This window comes from Enoplosus armatus, chromosome 16 (assembly GCF_043641665.1).
Source record: "Enoplosus armatus isolate fEnoArm2 chromosome 16, fEnoArm2.hap1, whole genome shotgun sequence".
NCBI classification, from domain to species: domain Eukaryota; kingdom Metazoa; phylum Chordata; class Actinopteri; order Centrarchiformes; family Enoplosidae; genus Enoplosus; species Enoplosus armatus.
In genome coordinates, this window is record NC_092195.1 from 20,398,202 (window position 1) to 20,422,316 (window position 24,115).

General features: G+C 41.6%; 2 gene segments (V, D, J or C); both read left to right on the forward strand.

The window, feature by feature from the left end:
• The first annotated feature begins 11,236 nt into the window (after window positions 1-11,236).
• Window positions 11,237-12,898, forward strand: LOC139299299 (Ig kappa-b4 chain C region-like). The segment is given in 3 exon segments: window positions 11,237-11,245; window positions 11,497-11,623; window positions 12,425-12,898. Coding segments are annotated over 3 exon segments (471 nt in total).
• A 1,544-nt stretch (window positions 12,899-14,442) lies between these two features.
• Window positions 14,443-17,003, forward strand: LOC139299300 (Ig kappa-b4 chain C region-like). The segment is given in 3 exon segments: window positions 14,443-14,460; window positions 15,700-15,781; window positions 16,583-17,003. Coding segments are annotated over 3 exon segments (435 nt in total).
• The last annotated feature ends 7,112 nt before the right edge of the window (window positions 17,004-24,115 follow it).

Consider the following 24,115-nt stretch of genomic DNA (forward strand, 5'->3'; position numbering starts at 1 on the left):
ATTACACTTGAAGAATTATCTGTAAAAGTCATAAATATTCTAATATTCAAACTAGTGTTAATGTGTTGGACTTCATTGTCAGTCAAACTTCTAAAGTGTCTCTATTTCTGTGCAGCTGCTGATTCAGATCAGTTCCTCTCCAGCTGAGGGAGGTTTTTGTACGACGTTGTATCACTGTGTGAACGGCCAGCTGTTACACTGCTGACAATAATAATCTCCTGTATCTTCAGTCTGGACTCCTCTGATGGTCAGAGTGAAGTCAGTCCCAGATCCACTTCCACTAAAACGGTCTGAAACTCCAGACTGACGGTTTGTAGAATAATAAATCAAGAGTTTAGGAGCTTCACCGGGTCTCTGAAGGTACCAGTTGAGGCACGTACCAACACTTGAACTGGCTTTACATCTGAGAGAGACAGTCTGTCCTGGAACAACAGACTGAGATCCAGGAGACTGAGTCAGGATCTTTTGACCTGATGAACCTGGAAAACATGAACAAGAGGAGAAGGGTTATTGAGGCAAATCCAGTTTGGAGAAAGATGATCAACATCCAAACAGAAGAGTCTAATTTCTTTAACACGGAGAATAGATGGAAGAAGGTCAATGCTGCTTGTTTCAGTGTTTCTCCGTCACAGCAGAACATCATTGTGGTGAACCTGGTTGCATCCTGAAGCAAAGTGTTCACAAGAGAGTCTCACCCTGAACAAGGAGCCCCAGGGCGGCCAGCAGTAGAAGCAGTGACATCATCATTGTGCTGCCGGCGTGTCAGTGGCTCTGAAAGGCCTGGACAGCCGCTGATCAACACTGTCCTCTTAACGTCTGGGAGCAGAGAGGCAGGACACACATGCAAACACACAGAGTCAGTGAAGTGTAGCTGTCCTCAACACGTCATGGTGTTTCCACCTCACTGCTTTAACCGTTTAATGTTTCACTCCACGATGGCTTTGAGCCGTGATGGAGAACTTCAATTGGTTTTCATCAGTCATTTAGGGTGGTGCTGATTCTATTAAATTATTAAAACTTAATAAGATTGATACTTTTCATTACCTTACCAACATGCTAAAAAAATGTCTGTACACAATGATCTGTACACTTGGTTTAATTATGTCCAAACTTTCTTCAGAGTTATCACAGAAGGAGAAAACACTTAACTGAACATGTACACATTCCAGTAATTAGCCCGACCCGAACCAGAATCTCTCTTTTGTGTAGCTTCCCATGTTCAGTTCTTTAAAATCTAAAGGGAAGAAACAGGATCTGAATATTCACAAAAGTGACTTCCAACAGGATAATGAAAATCATTTTGCTTTACTGAACTTTCATGTTGATTAATTCTCTCTTTCAGGGGATGGGTGGCCTTTGTCTCAAGAACCTTTAAAACAATAAACAACACTCTTGGTCTTACATGTGATGATGTGTCTTACCTGTTGGGAATGTAAGAAATAAAGGGTGTTTTTGTGTTGTGGCACTGTGCATCACTGCCATTCCTGTAATTTGCATGAATTGTTTAAATGCTTGTGTGTTTTATTTCTCTTGGTCAGAGGATTTACTTGAGTTAAGTATTTTCATGTTCTGAAATGTGGATTAAACTTTGCTGTACATATGAAAGATGTCATATGCACAAAACCTGTTTTAATGAAGTGCGACTGAGATGAGAATCTGAGATGTTGGTGCTTTTATTGATGGAAGAAACCAGAAGTTAAATTTAGATGTGAATAAGTGGTGGAGATACAGGATGTCATGTCTACTGGAGCTTTGTAAATACATTTGTACTGATGTGTAGAAGTGACTCATAATTACAGATATGAAAGGTGAACTGTGTAGTCTCTCAAATAAAATGAAATGTGTGTGTGTGTGTGTGTGTGTGTGTGTGTGTGTGTGTCCTCACTGAAGTGTATCAGTCTCTGCAGTAGCTTCCAGCTGCAGCAGTCAGTTCAGCTTCTGTTCAGTCTGACTGAGGGAGGTTTTTGTACGACGCTTTTTCACTGTGTGAACACATACTGACTGTTGATAACGTGAAAACTCTGACAGTAGTAAACTGCTGCATCTTCAGTCTGGACTCCACTGATGGTCAGAGTGAAGTCAGAGTTTGATCCACTGCCTGTAAAACGACCTGGAATCCCTGATACTCGAGTGCTAGCTAGATAAATGAGGAGTTTAGGAGCTTCTCCATCTCTCTGTTGGTACCAGGCTAAACGGTCAGAGCTATAAACATTCTGACTGGTCCTACATCTGATGGAGACGGAGCCTCCCAGAGCAGAGCTCACTGCTCCAGGCTGAGTCACTGTGACCTGGCCTCTGGACTCTGAGGACACAGAGACAACAACATAAAGCAGCGTCGTGGTTTCGTGGGCTTCATTTCAGAGGGACGGATGTTCATAGAGGAGAGCGGTTTGATTCTCTGGACTTTACCTGTGAAGCAGCAGCAGAGGAGAGTCCAGATGAGGACGGAGGTCAAAGTCATGTTTTTGATGAGGAAGATTTCTGTGGCTTCTGTTGTCATGAAGGACAGCTGTCAGTCATCCAGTGTTCAACTCTCAGGACTATAAACTCTCCCAGAGCACTGGAGCATGGAGCTGCTGATGCAAAGTGGCTCTCTATGGAAATGCTCTGACTGACTATCAGCTTGCTGTTACAAAGTTGTGTGTCAGACACTGTTCTTGTGCCACAGTGGAACAAATCGGGATGAAATGTAACCCTAACCCATCTACAATTCAAAGACAACTGGGTGACTCCATCTGCTGAAGAAGATCAAGTGGTATGATTGAAAGCTAGCAGACCAGTGGATGGACATTGAGGGATAAAAGGTCAAGAATGAACTTTTAGGGGCGCCCCAGTAGTTCATCTTGTCGAGCGCGTACTATTAAAGCTGAGTCCTTAACGCAGCCCGGGCCCTTTTCTGCATCATCCTCCCACCTCTCCTGTCTATCTTCAGCTTTCATTGTCTAATAACAAGAAATGCCTCCCAAAAAATCTAAATGTAAATCAGATGAACTGTATGTGTTTTATAGATGAAGGGTGCCGTTGTTAGAAACTCTCATGTTGAAACAGTTTTAGTAGTGTTCATAAAGTTTATTGAATATGAGTAAACTACAAAGTATTTGAATTATGAAGTAGGATATCATCAGCATATTATAACATGGTAGTATCAGTATCAGCAGTGTGATCTCAAAATATAACACAACTTGTGTGTTTTACTATGAACACAAGCTCATTAAAAACATGTGATGTGTTTATGTTTGTTGAAAACAAACTTCAATATTAATGAAATGAATTTCAAATTACACTTAAAATAGTTGAAGATTTATCTGTAAAAGTCATAAATATTCTAATATTCAAACTAGTGTTAATGTGTTGGACTTCATTGTCAGTCAAACTTCTAAAGTGTCTCTATTTCTGTGCAGCTGCTGATTCAGATCAGTTCCTCTCCAGCTGAGGGAGGTTTTTGTACGACGTTCACTGTATGAACGGCCAGCTGTTACACTGCTGACAATAATAATCTCCTGTATCTTCAGTCTGGACTCCTCTGATGGTCAGAGTGAAGTCAGTCCCAGATCCACTTCCACTAAAACGGTCTGAAACGCCAGACTGACGGTTTGTGGCAGAATAAATCAAGAGTTTAGGAGCTTCTCCGGGTCTCTGAAGGTACCGGTTGAGGCACGTACCAACACTTGAACTGGCTTTACATCTGAGAGAGACAGTCTGTCCTGGAGCAACAGACTGAGATCCAGGAGACTGAGTCAGGATCTTTTGACCTGATGAACCTGGAAAACATGAACAAGAGGAGAAGGGTTATTGAGACAAATCCAGTTTGGAGAAAGATGATCAACATCCAAACAGAAGAGTCTCATTTCTTTAACACGGAGAATAGATGGAAGAAGGTCAATGCTGCTTGTTTCAGTGTTTCTCCGTCACAGCAGAACATCATTGTGGTGAACCTGGTTGCATCCTGAAGCAAAGTGTTCACAAGAGAGTCTCACCCTGAACAAGGAGCCCCAGGGCGGCCAGCAGTAGAAGCAGTGACATCATCATTGTGCTGCCGGGTTGAAGATGTTTGTGTGAAGCATCCACGGTTTAGCATTTGTAGCTTCTTTGCAGCTACATCCATATTTGAAGCAGTATCTGCTGCCGTGGCTACAACCTTGTGTTCTATCAGAATCAGCTTTATTGGCCGAGCACGTGAACACATTCAAGGAATTTTACTCTCAATGATCTCACACACTGAGAGACACACAGCAGAACAAGAACAGCAAAGCTTAACAAAGTCAAGTCGAATCTATTTTATTTACATGTCACAAAGCAAATATTTGTTGAGACAGGAAGAGATGCAGTGATCACCACAGATTTATTTATAATGTCTTCTGGTTGTCCGTCCATCCGTCCCATGTCTCATGAACGCCTCGAGGGAATTTCTTCAAATTTGGCACAAACGTCCACTTGGACTCAAGAATGAACTGATTACTTTTTTTTGGTCAAAGGTCAAAGGTCACTGTGGCCTCAAAGTAGGTTCATGTCCATAAATTTAGAATGAATTGGCGACTCCAGATTTCACACAGGTTGACTGGTTCGACACAATGAGTAAACAATAACTAGCACAGTACGGGCACAGTCATCCTCTCTCTCTCTCTCTGCAGCTGTCACTGTCCAATAAAGGCAAAAATGCAGCAAATAAATCTTTGAGAAAAAAAGACAGAACTTTCAGTCTTAATGTATTTGAGTTGTACGTAAAAGAAAATGTGTTTTTGCAAAATGCCTTTTCAGTTTATATGTATGCAGTTATATAGAAATATGTGAAGACGTAGTTACATCAAGGAGGTCACTTGTGTCTTTTGCCTCTTTATGATTCCAGTTGATATTGACCTTTTCTGTAAATAACAGAAGTTTGTCGTTTAAAAATAATATTTAGTGTGACTTGAATGATGTACAAGTTTTGTTTGGGTCATCTTTGATAATGAAGGTTCTGATGCTGATCTGTGTCTTCATACTTTCTTTTAACTGGATGTAGTTGAAATAGATGTGATCCAGTATGAAGCTGAGGTCAAAGGTCATGACCAAGACTTTGCTCAGTAACTGTCCCAGGTTGGCTTCTTTCAATTCACTGGAAGAGAACTGAGTTCATTATAAGATAAGAACTTGAGATCATCATGAGATATAAACGGATGGTGAGAAGCTGTGATGGAGAAAGTCATTTGATTTCTGCAAAAACTTCTCTTCATTCATGTTAATTGGTGGTTAAAGCAACAATGGTGAAACATTCAATCCACCTGCTGACATGATGTGTGTGTGTGTGTGTGTGTGTGTGTGTGTGTCCTCAGTGAAGTGTATCAGTCTCTGCAGTAGCTTCCAGCTGCAGCAGTCAGTTCAGTTTCTGTTCAGTCTGACTGAGGGAGGTTTTTGTACGACGCTTTTTCACTGTGTGAACAGCCACTGACTGTTGATGTTATGGAGACTCTGACAGTAGTAAACTGCTGCATCTTCAGTCTGGACTCCACTGATGGTCAGAGTGAAGTCAGAGTTTGATCCACTGCCTGTAAAACGACCTGGAATCCCTGATGCTCGAGTGCTAGCATAGTAAATGAGGAGTTTAGGAGCTTCTCCATCTCTCTGTTGGTACCAGGCTAAGTAGTGGTATGTGCTGCCATAATAAACATTCTGACTGGTCCTACATCTGATGGAGACGGAGCCTCCCAGAGCAGAGCTCACTGCTCCAGGCTGAGTCACTGTGACCTGGCCTCTGGACTCTGAGGACACAGAGACAACAACATAAAGCAGCGTCGTGGTTTTGTGGGCTTCATTTCAGAGGGACGGATGTTCATAGAGGAGAGCGGTTTGATTCTCTGGACTTTACCTGTGAAGCAGCAGCAGAGGAGAGTCCAGATGAGGACGGAGGTCAAAGTCATGTTTTTGATGAGGAGGATTTCTGTGGCTTCTGTTGTCATGAAGGACAGCTGTCAGTCATCCAGTGTTCAACTCTCAGGACTATAAACTCTCCCAGAGCACTGGAGCATGGAGCTGCTGATGCAAAGTGGCTCTCTATGGAAATGCTCTGACTGACTCCAACAGGGACTTGGATCACTCTGATGATGCTGTTAATCAATGGATCAATCACTTTATCAGATTATTGATTCGAAATTATTTAATACACATTTTATATGATTCTGGCTTCATGCTCGTGGACAAAGTTAGTTTCAAAATGTTTTGTCTTGTTGTTATATAATATTAATATAGATTTGATTTTAAATGAATATATGTAATAAAAACATACATTCTGTAAATCTGGGGCTCTGTGTTATTGTCACTTTTCATTTTATCTGACAGAATTTGAGCAACAGAATCTAATTTTGGTGAGTTTGTTTGTGTCAGAGTCAGAGAGCCGTGTCTCTCTACAGTCAGAGGTTTTTGTACGGCGGCTCAATGACTTTGTATCACTGTGGTGGACTTTTGGTGGAGGAACCAGACTGGATGTTGGAAGTAAGTCAAACTTTAAGAACCTCTTTTACTTCAGTAACTGTTTTTCTTCCTTTATGTTCAGCGTACCAGAAAACTAGTTGACTTTAATTCATAATTTTTATAGAAATATTTTGCAGAAATCCAAAAACTCATTGTAATAATAATCAAATATTAACCCGGAGGATGAATCATTACTTCCATCTTTAATGGTAAAGTTGCATCTTGAGGGCTTGTAGGTTCAGTTCAGTCTGTCAGAGTCAGAGAGCCGTGTCTCTCTACAGTCAGAGGTTTTTGTACGGCGGCTCAATGACTTTGTATCACTGTGGGACACGTTCGGTGGAGGAACCAGACTGGATGTTGGAAGTAAGTTTCTGCTCAAATACTCAATAAAATATTGTAAAGTAATGTTTTAAATCCACTTTTTGGATGTCGGAGGCAGATAAATATATCTTGTTTGAAGACTTTTAGTCATGTCTTTATTTCTCCTCCTTTATCATGGAGGCTGACTCAGAGCAGCTTTACTAAACTGTCTTTACACATTCCTGTCACACTGAAGTTTAAACAGCTTCAAGTGGAGAAAAGATCAAACTTTAATCACCAGGATTAGTTTTAAATTTTACACCACAATGATAACTGTTGTTATGATGAATTCAAACGTGCTCAAGTAAAACTGAACAGATTGAAGATAAAGACGGGTATTTGAACATGTGTAAAATCTCTGATCTCTTTATTGTGTCATATATTGTCTCAAATCCTGTTTGAAAATCTTTTGAACTGTTTGCTGATGATGATTTAAATCTACATGAAGAACATTTGATTGTCGTCAGTTCATTTTCTGTATTTATTCAAGTTTCCACTGAATACTTTAAAGTTATGTATAGTTGAGATCTTTTGCCAAACGTGCTCCTTTTATTTCCAGTGTAGTTTGATATATTTCAGGTCGTCCTGTATGATGATTCTCTCTGTGCTGAGATGCATGAGAGGCTTCTTAAAGGGAAGTGAAACAATGTGTGAGTGAGTGACTGGTGGAGCAGAAAAACCATCTGACAGAAACTCCTTAAAGGAGAAAATCAGCTCTCACACAGTGAAGGTGTCCAAGTGTCTGGTGGTTGATTGACAGCTGTGTGGTCCCCGTCCTCTAAGCTGATTGGTGTCTCCTAGGTGATGCCCGTCCCACCCTGACGGTGCTGCCCCCCTCCATTGAGGAGCTGGATCAGGGGAAGGCCACGCTCATGTGCCTGGCCAACAAGGGCTTCCCCTCAGACTGGAGTCTGGCCTGGAAGGTGGACGGCAGCAGCAGCAGCAGCAGCAGCTGGGAGGAGAGCAGGAGCCCCGGGGTGCTGGAGAAGGATGGCCACTACAGCTGGAGCAGCACCCTGAGGCTAACTGCAGACCAGTGGGGGAAGGTGGGCTCTGTGACCTGCGAGGCCACCCAGGGCTCCCAGGCTCCGCTCTCAGAGACACTGAGGAGAGACCAGTGTTCCCAGTCCTGACCCGACTGACTGGGACTCTGCTGCTGGTTTCACTCTGCTACTGCTCTCAGTCTGCACTCTGTGACACTGTCTCTCTCTCTTTCTCTCTCTCTTGTGTACTTGTCTTAATGTTGGTTTTAAGATTTCAAAATAATAAAGATTTCATCAAATCAGCAGTTTCCATGAGTTTGTTATTAATTCATCATGTCTTATACATTCTTTGTCACATATTATATATGTTTAGAAACGTAGAAAGATTCATGTACAAAGTCACAATGACAGCGAGTGTATCCATTCTCGCTCAGATAGTTTTTAATAATGACTGGGTAAAATGTTCTTCTATGAACATCAGTTTTGTCTGCTTTAATGAACCATGTCAATAAAACATACGTTTAGACCATTTCAGTAGAGAGTCACCTAACTCTCTGTTATCACTACAGTCTGATTTTCATGAGGATTCATATGTAACAAGGGTTTGATCTGTTCCTAGACATTACCCCCAACCTTTATATTAGTTGAAAAAATGAAAAACAGATTTTCATAATTAGACACATAAAGCAGCATATCATCTGCATCAAGTGATAAACAATATCTTTGATCTGAGATTTTCCACCAACAATATTAAAATTTCAGAGTACTGATTCACCAAAGGACTCAGTGAAAGAGTTAACATTTAAAAACAATAAAGACAAATTCATCAAACAAGTCGTGTCCACGTATATTATGAAAAGAATAACTGCTGTCATGTGTTTCTGTCTGAAGTGATCACAGTAGATCCATTACTACAGAGACAGAGTGTGTCTTACTGAAAGACACTCAGGATTGAAGCGTTGTAGCTTGTGGTTTTGTTTAAAAGTCATCATAATGTGTAATACATGTCACGTCTGATAGCTCTGTCAGTGCAGTCTAACACTGTCTCTGTAGCTCTGGTATCCTAAAGCAGGCAGCAGCTGGTGCGAAAGGATGAAAGGAGGCCATTTTAACAGAAGCAGTACGTCTGTGCTACATGTCGTCCTTCACATCTGCCCTCTCTGTCCAGCTCTGCAATATATTGTTCTGTATTACAGCATGAGGATGGAGGAGCGGAGACACAACGCTTGTTGACAGATTGTGGGATTGACTGGTGTTATGCTGTTTTGATACGCTGCTAAATAATTAAGGCTGATTTATACCTTTGTTTCTGCACGTTCTTGTATTTACACCTCCATGTGTTTGCAGTATCACTGCAGGAGCACAGAGTGTCATGTTGTACCTTATGTGCAACTTAACTGTATGAATGCTAAATGTAGACTGTGCAGAGGCCTCATGACCTGTGACTGGTCTTCATGGGCTGCTCCCAGTTTCCTGCTTCCACATGTTCACTGCTCTCACAGACTATCTGCTCTACTGTGGTTATCTTCTTCTTCTTCTTCTTCTTCTTCTTCTTCTTCAATAATGCTGCAGAAGTTAGAACACCCTTCCAACAAATGCATTACGATCAGGCCAGAGTTTCTCTTTAGCACCATTGTCAGTGCTCTATATAACAAAGTGAATATAAAAGAGGATCTCATGCTCACTACTGCCATCTAATATTGTATCTGTGCTAGAACAGGTAACAGGTAGATCTAACATCACCTGCTGTGCTGTAGAGACACCATGAAAAAGAAGTGTAGTTTGAGCTCTGAGGAATCTTGTTCCGAGGGTTCGACGTGTGAAATGTATTATGCTCGAATGTACAGTATCAGGAAATGATTGTTTGGCTCTGTTTAACTGGTTAAGGCTTCAGTTGTAAACTTAGATCTTCTGTCAGTGACTGAATTTATCAAAAAGGTTTCAAAGTGAATATTTGTGGTATTCATGCTCCTGTTGAAACACTGTAAACCTCCACCTGAAAAGACTTCACAAACTCCAGCACTGTTTTTTATCCGCAAAAGGCTGAATTTGTACAAAGCAATCAACCACATCGTTCAGACTCCGATCTTGGACGATAATAAAATAAATCTTATCTGTGAAATGGCCGATAAGATAGACTCCCAGTTTTAATCCTTGTCCAGTACCTCTGCTGGCTTTCATATATCGTATCTGTACTGATGATGTGGACTGTATAGTGTTTTAATCACGTTCATGAAATTGAAGTGTGTGTGTGTGTGTGTGTGTGTGTGTGTGTGTGTGTCCTCAGTGAAGTGTATCAGTCTCTGCAGTAGCTTCCAGCTGCAGCAGTCAGTTCAGTTTCTGTTCAGTCTGACTGAGGGAGGTTTTTGTACGACGCTTTTTCACTGTGTGAACAGATACTGACTGTTGATATAGTGATAACTCTGACAGTAGTAAACTGCTGCATCTTCGGTCTGGACTCCACTGATGGTCAGAGTGAAGTCAGAGTTTGATCCACTGCCTGTAAAACGACCTGGAATCCCTGATGCTCGAGTGCTAGCAGTGTAAATGAGGAGTTTAGGAGCTTCTCCATCTCTCTGTTGGTACCAGGCTAAGTAGTGGTTTGGTCTGCTATAATAAACATTCTGACTGGTCCTACATCTGATGGAGACGGAGCCTCCCAGAGCAGAGCTCACTGCTCCAGGCTGAGTCACTGTGACCTGGCCTCTGGACTCTGAGGACACAGAGACAACAACATAAAGCAGCGTCGTGGTTTTGTGGGCTTCATTTCAGAGGGACGGATGTTCATAGAGGAGAGCGGTTTGATTCTCTGGACTTTACCTGTGAAGCAGCAGCAGAGGAGAGTCCAGATGAGGACGGAGGTCAAAGTCATGTTTTTGATGAGGAGGATTTCTGTGGCTTCTGTTGTCATGAAGGACAGCTGTCAGTCATCCAGTGTTCAACTCTCAGGACTATAAACTCTCCCAGAGCACTGGAGCATGGAGCTGCTGATGCAAAGTGGCTCTCTATGGAAATGCTCTGACTGACTCCAACAGGGACTTGGATCACTCTGATGATGCTGTTAATCAATGGATCAATCACTTTATCAAATTATTGATTAGAAATTATTTAATACACATTTTATATGATTCTGGCTTCAGGCTCGTGGACAAATTTGGTTTCACAATGTTTTGTCTTATATAAATTTGTTGCTATATAAAATTAATATAAATGTGATTTTAAATGAATATATATGTAATAAAAACATACATTCTGTAAATCTGGGGCTCTGTGTTATTGTCACTTTTCATTTTATCTGACAGAATTTGAGCAACAGAATCTAATTTTGGTGAGTTTGTTTGTGTCAGAGTCAGAGAGCCGTGTCTCTCTGCAGTCAGAGGTTTTTGTACGGCGGCTCAATGACTTTGTATCACTGTGGTGGACTTTTGGTGGAGGAACCAGACTGGATGTTGGAAGTAAGTCAAACCTTTAAAAACCTCTTTTACTTCAGTAGCTGTTGTTCTTCCTTTATGTTCAGCATGCCAGAAAACTAGTTGACTTTCGATATTAATGTATAATTTTTACAGAAATATTTTGCACTGAGAGACAAAGTTCACTTCAACAATATAAATTCAAAAACTCATTGTAATAATAATCAAATATTAACCCGGAGGATAAATTATTGCTTCCATCTTTAATGGTAAAGTTGCATCTTGAGGGCTTGTAGGTTCAGTTCAGTCTGTCAGAGTCAGAGAGCCGTGTCTCTCTACAGTCAGAGGTTTTTGTACGGCGGCTCAATGACTTTGTATCACTGTGGTACACGTTCGGTGGAGGAACCAGACTGGATGTTGGAAGTAAGTTTCTGCACAAATACTCAGTAAAATATTGTAAAGTAATGTTTTAAATTCACTTTTTGGATGTTGGAGGCAGATAAATATATCTTGTTTGAAGACTTTTAGTCTTCATGTCTTTATTTCTCCTCCTTTATCATGGAGGCTGACTCAGAGCAGCTTTACTAAACTGTCTTTACACATTCCTGTCACACTGAAGTTTAAACAGCTTCAACTGGAGAAAAGATCAAACTTTAATCACCAGGATTAGTGTTAAATTTTACACCACAATGATAACTGTTGTTATGATGAATTCAAATGTGCTCAAGTAAAACTGAACAGAGTGAAGATAAAGACGGGTATTTGAACATGTGTAAAATCTCTGATCTCTTTATTGTGTCATATATTGTCTCAATTCCTGTTTGAAAATCTTTTCAACTGTTTGCTGATGATGATTTAAATGTACACGAAGAACATTTGATTGTCGTCAGTTCATTTTCTGTATTTATTCAAGTTTCCACTGAATACTTTAAAGTCATGTATAGCTGAGATTTTTTGCCAAACGTGCTCCTTTTATTTCCAGTGTAGTTTGATATATTTCAGGTCGTCCTGTATGATGATTCTCTCTGTGCTGAGATGCATGAGAGGCTTCTTAAAGGGAAGTGAAACAATGTGTGAGTGAGTGACTGGTGGAGCAGAAAAACCATCTGACAGAAACTCCTTAAAGGAGAAAATCAGCTCTCACACAGTGAAGGTGTCCAAGTGTCTGGTGGTTGATTGACAGCTGTGTGGTCCCCGTCCTCTAAGCTGATTGGTGTCTCCTAGGTGATGCCCGTCCCACCCTGACGGTGCTGCCCCCCTCCATTGAGGAGCTGGATCAGGGGAAGGCCACGCTCATGTGCCTGGCCAACAAGGGCTTCCCCTCAGACTGGAGTCTGGCCTGGAAGGTGGACGGCAGCAGCAGCAGCAGCAGCAGCAGCTGGGAGGAGAGCAGGAGCCCCGGGGTGCTGGAGAAGGACGGCCACTACAGCTGGAGCAGCACCCTGAGGCTAACTGCAGACCAGTGGGGGAAGGTGGGCTCTGTGACCTGCGAGGCCACCCAGGGCTCCCAGGCTCCGCTCTCAGAGACACTGAGGAGAGACCAGTGTTCCCAGTCCTGACCCGACTCACTGGGACTCTGCTGCTGGTTTTACTCTGCTACTGCTCTCAGTCTGCACTCTGTGACACTGTCTCTCTCTCTTTCTGTCTTCAAACAAACTTAACATTATGCAACTTCACATTTTCATCGTTGTAATAATGCTGCTGCTTTTAATGTTGTAAAACAATAAAGATCATTTTCTTCAGATGAATTCGTCTTTTCATGGTTGACTTTATTCCAACAACAGGTGCCTTTTTCTATATTTTCAAAGGAGCAGGATTATAACTCTAGTCAGAGAGAGATTTTCTCTTCACTGGTGATGAGAATGTGTGAATGAAGAATGGAAGGAGGCCATTTTTATAAAAGTAGATCAAAGTGTTTACATAAATCTAAAATACTGAAGAGTATTTTGAGGACTAGAAACAAAGTGGAGAGTGTCGTCAGCGTAAGGTGATAACACATAGTTCTTATTTTAGATTTTACACAATTTCTTCTTCAGGTCTCCACTGTTACTGCTCTGTATAACAAAGTGAATTTGAGACAAAGTAAAATAACTGCTTCTGGTTGTTCTAATGGAGTTAATGCACATCTCTGCCCTCTAATGTTGTGTCAGAACCAGAACAGATAACAGGTAGAGGCTACACAGAACTGTCAATCACCTGCTGTGCTGTGGAGACACCTTGATCCTGATGTTCAACTGAAGCTTTAAAGACTTTGATGTTCTTCATATCACACTTATTTTGACAGCTTCATATTCATTGTTTGCCCTTCTGTTGGTTTGTGAATGCTTCATTTGCAACACTTGATCTGCTGTCAGTGATTGAATTTCCATTTGCTGAGGAAGATCATGTGATAGGATTGAAAGCGCCACAACAAGAAGATGGAAGGGACCAGAAGAACAAATTAGAAGTGAATAAGTGATGGAGATACAGGATGTCATGTCTACTGGAGCTTTGTAAATACATTTGTACTGATGTCTATATGTGAACTTATTATTACAAATATGAAAGGTGAACTGTGTAGTCTCTCAAAAAAAATGAAATACATTGACACTGAATGGGTGACACTGTTGACTCAAAGGTCAAAGGTCATTGTGGCCTCAAAGAAGGTTTATATCCATAAATTAAGAATGAATTGGCTACTCCAGATTTCACACAGGTTGACTGGTTCGACACAATGAGTAAACAATAACTAGCACAGTACGGGCACAGTCATCCTCTCTCTCTCTCTCTGCAGCTGTCACTGTCCAATAAAGGCAAAAATGCATCAAATAAATCTTTGAGAAAAAAAAGACAGAACTTTCTGTCTTTATGTATATGAGTTGTACGTAAAAGAAAATGAGTTTTTGCAAAATGCCTTTTCAGTTTATATGTATGCAGTTGTATATAAATATATGTAGACATAGTTACATCATATATCTTTTGCCTCTTCATGATTCCAGTTGATATTGACCTTTTCTGTAAATAACAGAAGTTTGTAGTTTAAAAATAATATTTAGTGTGACTTGAATGATGTACAGGTTTTGTTTGGGTCATCTTTGATAATGAAGATTCTGATGCTGATCTGAGTCTTCATACTTTCTTTTAACTGGATGTAGTTGAAATAGCTGTCATCCAGTATGATGCTGAGGTCAAAGGTCATGACCAAGACTTTGCTTCACTGGAAGAGAACTGAGTTCATTATAAGATAAGAACTTGAGATCATCATGAGATATAAAGGGATGGTGAGAAGCTGTGATGGAGAAAGTCATTTAATTTCTGCAAAAACTTCTCTTCATTCATGTTAATTGGTGGTTAAAGCAACAATGGTGAAACATTCAATCCACCTGCTGACATGATGTGTGTGTGTGTGTGTGTGTGTGTGTGTGTGTGTGTGTGTGTCCTCAGTGAAGTGTATCAGTCTCTGCAGTAGCTTCCAGCTGCAGCAGTCAGTTCAGTTTCTGTTCAGTCTGACTGAGGGAGGTTTTTGTACGACGCTTTTTCACTGTGTGAACAACCACTGACTGTTGATATAGTGCTCACTCTGACAGTAGTAAACTGCTGCATCTTCAGTCTGGACTCCACTGATGGTCAGAGTGAAGTCAGAGTTTGATCCACTGCCTGTAAAACGACCTGGAATCCCTGATGCTCGAGTGCTAGCATAGTAAATGAGGAGTTTAGGAGCTCCTCCATCTCTCTGTTGGTACCAGGCTAAAAGGTGGTTGTTGTTCCAAACATTAACATTCTGACTGGTCCTACATCTGATGGAGACGGAGCCTCCCAGAGCAGAGCTCACTGCTCCAGGCTGAGTCACTGTGACCTGGCCTCTGGACTCTGAGGACACAGAGACAACAACATAAAGCAGCGTCGTGGTTTTGTGGGCTTCATTTCAGAGGGACGGATGTTCATAGAGGAGAGCGGTTTGATTCTCTGGACTTTACCTGTGAAGCAGCAGCAGAGGAGAGTCCAGATGAGGACGGAGGTCAAAGTCATGTTTTTGATGAGGAGGATTTCTGTGGCTTCTGTTGTCATGAAGGACAGCTGTCAGTCATCCAGTGTTCAACTCTCAGGACTATAAACTCTCCCAGAGCACTGGAGCATGGAGCTGCTGATGCAAAGTGGCTCTCTATGGAAATGCTCTGACTGACTCCAACAGGGACTTGGATCACTCTGATGATGCTGTTAATCAATGGATCAATCACTTTATCAGATTATTGATTAGAAATTATTTAATACACATTTTATATGATTCTGGCTTCATGCTCGTGGACAAAGTTAGTTTCAAAATGTTTTGTCTTGTTGTTATATAATATTAATATAGATTTGATTTTAAATGAATATATATGTAATAAAAACATACATTCTGTAAATCTGGGGCTCTGTGTTATTGTCACTTTTCATTTTATCTGACAGAATTTGAGCAACAGAATCTAATTTTGGTGAGTTTGTTTGTGTCAGAGTCAGAGAGCCGTGTCTCTCTACAGTCAGAGGTTTTTGTACGGCGGCTCAATGACTTTGTATCACTGTGGTTGACTTTTGGTGGAGGAACCAGACTGGATGTTGGAAGTAAGTTTCTGCACAAATACTCAATAAAATATTGTAAAGTAATGTTTTAAATCCACTTTTTGGATGTTGGAGGCAGATAAATATATCTTGTTTGAACACTTTTAGTCTTCATGTCTTTATTTCTCCTCCTTTATCATGGAGGCTGACTCAGAGCAGCTTTACTAAACTGTCTTTACACATTCCTGTCACACTGAAGTTTAAACAGCTTCAAGTGGAGAAAAGATCAAACTTTAATCACCAGGATTAGTGTTAAATTTTACACCACAATGATAACTGTTGTTATGATGGATTCAAACGTGCTCAAGTAAAACTGAACAGAGTGAAGATAAAGACGGGTATTTGAACATGTGTAAAATCTCTGATCTCTTTATTGTGTCATATATTGTCTCAAATCCTGTTTGAAAATCTTTTCAACTGTTTGCTGATGATGATTTAAATGTACACGAAGAACATTTGATTTTCGTCATTTCATTTTCTGTATTTATTCAAGTTTCCACTGAATACTTTAAAGTCATGTATAGTTGAGATCTTTTGCCAAACGTGCTCCTTTTATTTCCAGTGTAGTTTGATATATTTCAGGTCGTCCTGTATGATGATTCTCTCTGTGCTGAGATGCATGAGAGGCTTCTTAAAGGGAAGTGAAACAATGTGTGAGTGAGTGACTGGTGGAGCAGAAAAACCATCTGACAGAAACTCCTTAAAGGAGAAAATCAGCTCTCACACAGTGAAGGTGTCCAAGTGTCTGGTGGTTGATTGACAGCTGTGTGGTCCCCGTCCTCTAAGCTGATTGGTGTCTCCTAGGTGATGCCCGTCCCACCCTGACGGTGCTGCCCCCCTCAATTGAGGAGCTGGATCAGGGGAAGGCCACGCTCATGTGCCTGGCCAACAAGGGCTTCCCCTCAGACTGGAGTCTGGCCTGGAAGGTGGACGGCAGCAGCAGCAGCAGCAGCAGCAGCTGGGAGGAGAGCAGGAGCCCCGGGGTGCTGGAGAAGGACGGCCACTACAGCTGGAGCAGCACCCTGAGGCTAACTGCAGACCAGTGGGGGAAGGTGGGCTCTGTGACCTGCGAGGCCACCCAGGGCTCCCAGGCTCCGCTCTCAGAGACACTGAGGAGAGACCAGTGTTCCCAGTCCTGACCCGACTCACTGGGACTCTGCTGCTGGTTTTACTCTGCTACTGCTCTCAGTCTGCACTCTGTGACACTGTCTCTCTCTCTTTCTCTCTCTCTCTCTCTGACTTAATAAAATTTTGAATAGTGATATTTTCTATTCCTCATATTAACATTTCAGACAATAAAGATGTTTTTCTTTAAATCAAAAATGTTTCCAACGAAGTTATTATTTAATCTAATGTCTCATTGTATTTAACATCTAAAAGTATTAAACAAATGATAATGAAGGACATCTTCTATTTGTTGTAGCTCATTTTATAAGAACAATTCTGAGGTGTTTTAACTGCATAAAACATGATAATGTCTTCAGTTTGCAGAGGTATAACACAGCAGACAGGATTCCTGTGGGCATGAAGGTCATGTTGAAATGACCTTTAAAGAAATCTACAATAGTCTGAATGTGAGTTTGAATTTGTGGAATAAAAAAGACACTCACCATGCGTGAAAAAGGTTCCGATTTCATGACTTTATAAATTCACTTGTACGTTTTTCAGTTCAATTTCAGGGATTTACTTCAACACTGACTGTTGAATTTATCGGAGAAACAAAGTATTGTCATCTAAACTTGTCTGGTGAGAGAGTTGACATCAGTTGACTACAACTCAGAGAAGGCGATACATTTGAGACAAAAACAAGGTGGTCGATAAGAATAAAATTGATTTCATTAAATGTAGTATAGACATGTTGAAGATGTTAGAACTACATGTCATTATGAGGAATATTTTAGTCATATCTTGTTATATTTCAGTTTCTGTGCAGCTGTTGATTCAGATCAGTTCCTCTCCAGCTGAGGGAGGTTTTCGTGTGACGTTGTATGACTGTGTGAACGGCCAGCTGTCACACTGCTGACAGTAATAAACTCATGTATGTAGGTCACTTATGTCTTTTGTCTTTTTATGAATCAATTTGAGATTGAGCTTTTCCTTAGATGACATAAGTTTATACATATATATATAATGTTTTCTTTCATTTGAGGGATGTACAGGTTTTCGTTGGGTCGTCTTTCATCCTAAAAGTTTGGGATGTGTCTTCATATATTCTTTGAACTGGATGCAGTTGATTTAGCTGTGATCCAGTATTAAGCTGAGGTCAAAGGTCATGACCAACACTTTTCTCATTAACTGTCGCAGGTTGGCTCCTCTTGAATATTTGACAAATCAGACAAGATCATGGGATCACACTGAGATATAAACACATGGTGAGAACTTTCATTGAACTTTTTTTGTTTTTTTGATACATGTTCAATTATCATTAAAGCAGCAATTGTGAAATGTTCAATCTGTTTGATTAAGTTGTGTTTACAATGTGTGTGTGTGTGTGTGTGTGTGTGTGTGTGTGTGTGTGTGTGTGTCCTCAGTGAAGTGTATCAGTCTCTGCAGTAGCTTCCAGCTGCAGCAGTCAGTTCAGTTTCTGTTCAGTCTGACTGAGGGAGGTTTTTGTACGACGCTTTTTCACTGTGTGAACACATCCTGACTCCCAATTTCATGATAACTCTGACAGTAGTAAACTGCTGCATCTTCAGTCTGGACTCCACTGATGGTCAGAGTGAAGTCAGAGTTTGATCCACTGCCTGTAAAACGACCTGGAATCCCTGATGCTCGAGTGCTAGCATAGTAAATGAGGAGTTTAGGAGCTTCTCCATCTCTCTGTTGGTACCAGGCTAAGTAGTTATTATTATAAACATTCTGACTGGTCCGACATGTGATGGAGACGGAGCCTCCCAGAGCAGAGCTCACTGCTCCAGGCTGAGTCACTGTGACCTGGCCTCTGGACTCTGAGGACACAGAGACAACAACATAAAGCAGCGTCGTGGTTTTGTGGGCTTCATTTCAGAGGGACGGATGTTCATAGAGGAGAGCGGTTTGATTCTCTGGACTTTACCTGTGAAGCAGCAGCAGAGGAGAGTCCAGATGAGGACGGAGGTCAAAGTCATGTTTTTGATGAGGAGGATTTCTGTGGCTTCTGTTGTCATGAAGGACAGCTGTCAGTCATCCAGTGTTCAACTCTCAGGACTATAAACTCTCCCAGAGCACTGGAGCATGGAGCTGCTGATGCAAAGTGGCTCTCTATGGAAATGCTCTGACTGACTCCAACAGGGACTTGGATCACTCTGATGATGCTGTTCATCAATGGATCAATCAAAGCAAATCAACAAAGCAAACACACCATCAAGGTCTTTTCGGGGGTGTTTTCAATGTAAACCTCACAGTTTTAATATCAGGTCATACATTGTACTGAAAAACTATTTTTGTAGTTTGACGTCATTAACTTTTTATCTTCACGACTGAAACCTGTCTGTTTCCATGGTTCAGCAGCGATGTCTACCTGTTGCCATGGTTACTGAGCTCAGACAGGGAAGTGAAACGTTTAAGACCAGTTTCATCTGATCTAAGGAGGACCAACAGAACTAGAAGCCTCCTCTGCTGCAACCAACAGGATGGAGTTTAGTTTCCCTCATATAAACTTTATTAGTCTCTCTCTCTGCAGTTGGTCGAGTCACTACCAAAAGTCTGGTAGTAAACTCACCCAGTGATTTGAGGACAGTTTTTTGTCTTTCAAGTTTGGTAATATGGTCTTTTATGACAATAATTAGTGATATTAATATTAGTGTCATGGATTCCTTTGAACTTTGAAGCTAACATGGCCAAGAAGTCCCACAAATGCTCGGAGGAATGGGAGTTTCAACACCTCCAATTCAATGACAACTGGGCGACTCCATCTGCTGAGGAAGATCATGTGATATGACTGAAAGCTCCACAAAGTTAGTGGACGACTGATGTGGAGAGATAAATGGCGATGTAGTATTCAATTTCAATTCCATTCAATTTTATTTATATAGCGCCAAATCACACCAAAAGTACTCTCATGACACTTTACAAATAGAGCAGGTCTAGACCGACTCTTTATAATGTTACTACAGAGACCCAACAGGTCCCACCATGAGACAGCACTTTGGCGACAGTGGCAAGGAAAAACTTCCTTTTAAGAGGCAGAAACCTCGAGCAGAACCAGACTCTAGCTGGGGGGGTCATCTGCTTTGACCGGTTGGGTTTGAGAGAGAGAGAGAGAGAGAGAGGGGGAGAGACAGATAGACAGACAGACAGACAGACAGACAGAAAGACAGACAGGCAGAGATGTATGGCAGCACTAGCAGTAGAAATAGCAGCTATAATTATAATAATACTGGAAATATGACTGATAATAATAGTTACAGCTGTAATACTAGCTGACATTAATAATAGCAGCTTTAATAGTAACAGAACTACGACTAAACATAATAACTGTAGTGATGAGAGTCAGGCAGGCCCATGGCAGCAGCAGCCAGGCGTACCAGGACCACGATCCACAGCAACCTGCGAGACGACAAAGCACAAAGAAACTCCGGGGAAGAAATAAAGTTAGTAACATGCATTGGACTGTGATGAATGTGCAAAGATGAAGAGGGAGAGGAGGAAAGCTCAGTGCATCATGGGAAGTCCCCCAGCAGTGTAGGCCTATAGCAGCATAACTAGAGGCTGGTCCAGGCAGGCCTGAGGCAGCCCTTAACTATAAGCCTTATCAAAAAGCAAAGTTTTAAGTCAACTCTTAAAAGTAGAGAGTGTGTGTCTGTCTCCCGGACCCAAACTGGGAGCCGATTCCACAGGAGAGGAGCTTGATAGCTGAAGGCTCTGGCTCCTGTTCGGCTTTTGGTGACTCTAGGAACCACAAGCAACCCTGCATTCTGGAAGCGGAGTGCTCTAGTGGGGTAATAGGGTACTATGAGCTCTTTAAGATATGATGGTGCCTGACCAGTAAGAGCTTTGTAGGTGAGGAGAAGGATTTTAAACTCTATTCTAGATTTTACAGGGAGCCAGTGCAGCGAAGCTAATACAGGAGAAATATGATCGCTTTTCCTGGTTCCTGTCAGTACACGTGCTGCAGCATTCTGGATCAGCTGGAGAGTCCTCAGGGACTTATTGGGACAGCCTGATAATAAGGAATTGCAATAATCCAGCCTAGACGTGACAAATGCATGGACTAATTTTTCTTCATCTGTTTGAGACAGGATCTTCCTGATTTTTGCAATGTTACGGAGGTGAAAGAAGCCAGTCCTTGAAGTTTGTTTTACGTGGGAGTTAAAGGACATGTCCTGATCTAAGACAACTCCGAGATTCCTCACGGTGGCGCTGGAGGCCAGGGCAATGCCATCTAGGGTAACAATATCCTTAGATACTGTGTTTCTGAGGTGTTCAGGGCCAAGAACAATAACTTCTGTCTTGTCCGAGTTCAACATCAGATAATTACAGGTCATCCAGGTCTTTATGTCCTTAAGGCATGCTTGGAGCTTGGCTAACTGATGAGGTTCTTCTGGCTTGATCGATAAATATAGCTGGGTATCATCCGCATAGCAATGAAAATGTATGGAGTGTTTTCTAATGATATCTCCTAAAGGAAGCATATATAAGGTGAATAGTATTGGTCCAAGCACAGAACCTTGTGGAACTCCATGACTGACTTTGGCGTACATGGAGGATTCATCGTTAACATGTACAAACTGAGATCGATCTGATAAATACGACTTAAACCAGCTTAGTGCGGTTCCTTTGATGCCAATTAAATGTTCCAGTCTCTGTAATAGGATATGATGGTCAATGGTGTCGAATGCAGCACTAAGATCTAACAGAACAAGTATAGAGACAAGTCCTTTGTCTGATGCAGTGAGAAGGTCATCTGTAACTTTCACCAGTGCTGTCTCTGTGCTATGATGAGCTCTGAAACCTGACTGAAAGTCCTCAAGCAACTTATTGTCATGTAGAAAATCACACAGCTGGTTGGCGACTGCTTTCTCAAGAATCTTGGAGAGAAAGGGAAGGTTAGATATAGGTCTATAGTTGGCTAAAACCTCTGGATCAAGAGTGGGCTTTTTAAGAAGAGGTTTAATTACAGCTACTTTAAAGGACTGTGGTACGTAGCCTGTTAATAAAGACAGATTGATCATGTCTAGTAAAGAAGTGCTGACTAAAGGTAAAACCTCTTTGAGCAGCCAGGTTGGGATGGGGTCTAAGAGACAAGTTGATGGCTTAGATGAAGAGATGGTTTTAGTAATTTGGTGAAGGTCAATGGGAGAAAAGCAATTTAAACATACATTAGGTTTTACAGCTATTTCTGAGATTCCTGTGTTTGAAGGTAAGATACCACCTGAAGACAGGAGGTGATCAATTCTGTCTCTAATAGTTAGAATTTTATCATTAATTAGTAATATGAAGAAGGTCATGATGTCTTTGTTTAATGATTCCAATGAATATTGAGCTTTTTCGCTGCATAACATGAGTTTATATATTTAAAATAATATTTTGATTGTGAAGGTTTCGGATGCTGATCTATGTGAGAGGCACCAAGACAGAAACTTGAGAGTTATTACATTTTGACGGAGCGCTTCTGTTTGATTTCCTTTACGGCACTGGTTTCAGCGGCCCAGGAATCTCACAGACCAGTTGCATGTGTTGCGACTGGAGTCGGTGAGGGAGACGCACACAAAGGAGAGACGAGAGTCAACGAGTCAAAGAAAAGTCATTTCACATGGCGTGCTCTGAAAAGAGAAAACAGACAGCCAAAACGGAGTTCACAAAAAAGGAAAAGCCAAACTCAAGCTACACTTTTTCTGTCACTTCTCTGAAATTAAGCACTTTATTTTATGCTTGAAGAAATCTTCTCTAACTGGACCTCTTTGAATTGTATTTGAATACTCCTGCTACATACTATATTAATATATGTTCTTATATATACTGTTATTGTATAGTTCTGGTTTTCTTATTTGTAATATTGACGATGAAAATATATTTCTTCAGTTGCACTTTTCTTGGGATTTTCTTTTGGTGGTGGGGGGGGGGGAGGGGGGGGCACATCAAAGCCAGCAGCAGCCCTGGATCTGTGTCTGTCCCTTTGTTAGGGCTGTATGCGTTCCCTGTGCTGTTTGTCTCCTTTGCCTCCTCTGTCCTCTCTGGCTCTGCCCAGGTGTGCTACATCATGATCTTCAGTCTTCAGTGAGGAGCACCTGGCCTGGAAAGGACTGCTGGTCTTGCTGCCTCTCAGCCTGGGATTGTTGTGTGGCTTTTGGTTTTCCTGATTTCTGTGATTCAATATGAAGCTGAGGTCAAAGATCACGACCAGGACTTTTCACATTTACTATCCCAGGTTGGCTCCTTTCTATTCATTTGGGAAATGGAGTTATAATGAGATACGAGGAGATGGTGAGAAGCTGTGATGTAGAAAATCATTTGATTTCCAGTTATTTAACTTGTTTTGATTAGTTTTCATTGTCAAGCAACAATGGTGAAATGTTCAATCTGATGACTGTGTGTGTGTGTGTGTGTGTGTGTGTGTGTGTGTGTGTGTGTGTGTGTGTCCTCAGTGAAGTGTATCAGTCTCTGCAGTAGCTTCCAGCTGCAGCAGTCAGTTCAGTTTCTGTTCAGTCTGATTGAGGGAGGTTTTTGTACGACGCTTTTTCACTGTGTGAACACATCCTGACTGTTGATATGGTGAGCACTCTGACAGTAGTAAACTGCTGCATCTTCGGTCTGGACTCCACTGATGGTCAGAGTGAAGTCAGAGTTTGATCCACTGCCTGTAAAACGACCTGGAATCCCTGATGCTCGAGTGCTAGCATAGTAAATGAGGAGTTTAGGAGCTTCTCCATCTCTCTGTTGGTACCAGGCTAAGAAGTGGTATCCGCTGTTAAAATAAACATTCTGACTGGTCCTACATGTGATGGAGACGGAGCCTCCCAGAGCAGAGCTCACTGCTCCAGGCTGAGTCACTGTGACCTGGCCTCTGGACTCTGAGGACACAGAGACAACAACATAAAGCAGCGTCGTGGTTTTGTGGGCTTCATTTCAGAGGGACGGATGTTCATAGAGGAGAGCGGTTTGATTCTCTGGACTTTACCTGTGAAGCAGCAGCAGAGGAGAGTCCAGATGAGGACGGAGGTCAAAGTCATGTTTTTGATGAGGAGGATTTCTGTGGCTTCTGTTGTCATGAAGGACAGCTGTCAGTCATCCAGTGTTCAACTCTCAGGACTATAAACTCTCCCAGAGCACTGGAGCATGGAGCTGCTGATGCAAAGTGGCTCTCTATGGAAATGCTCTGACTGACTCCAACAGGGACTTGGATCACTCTGATGATGC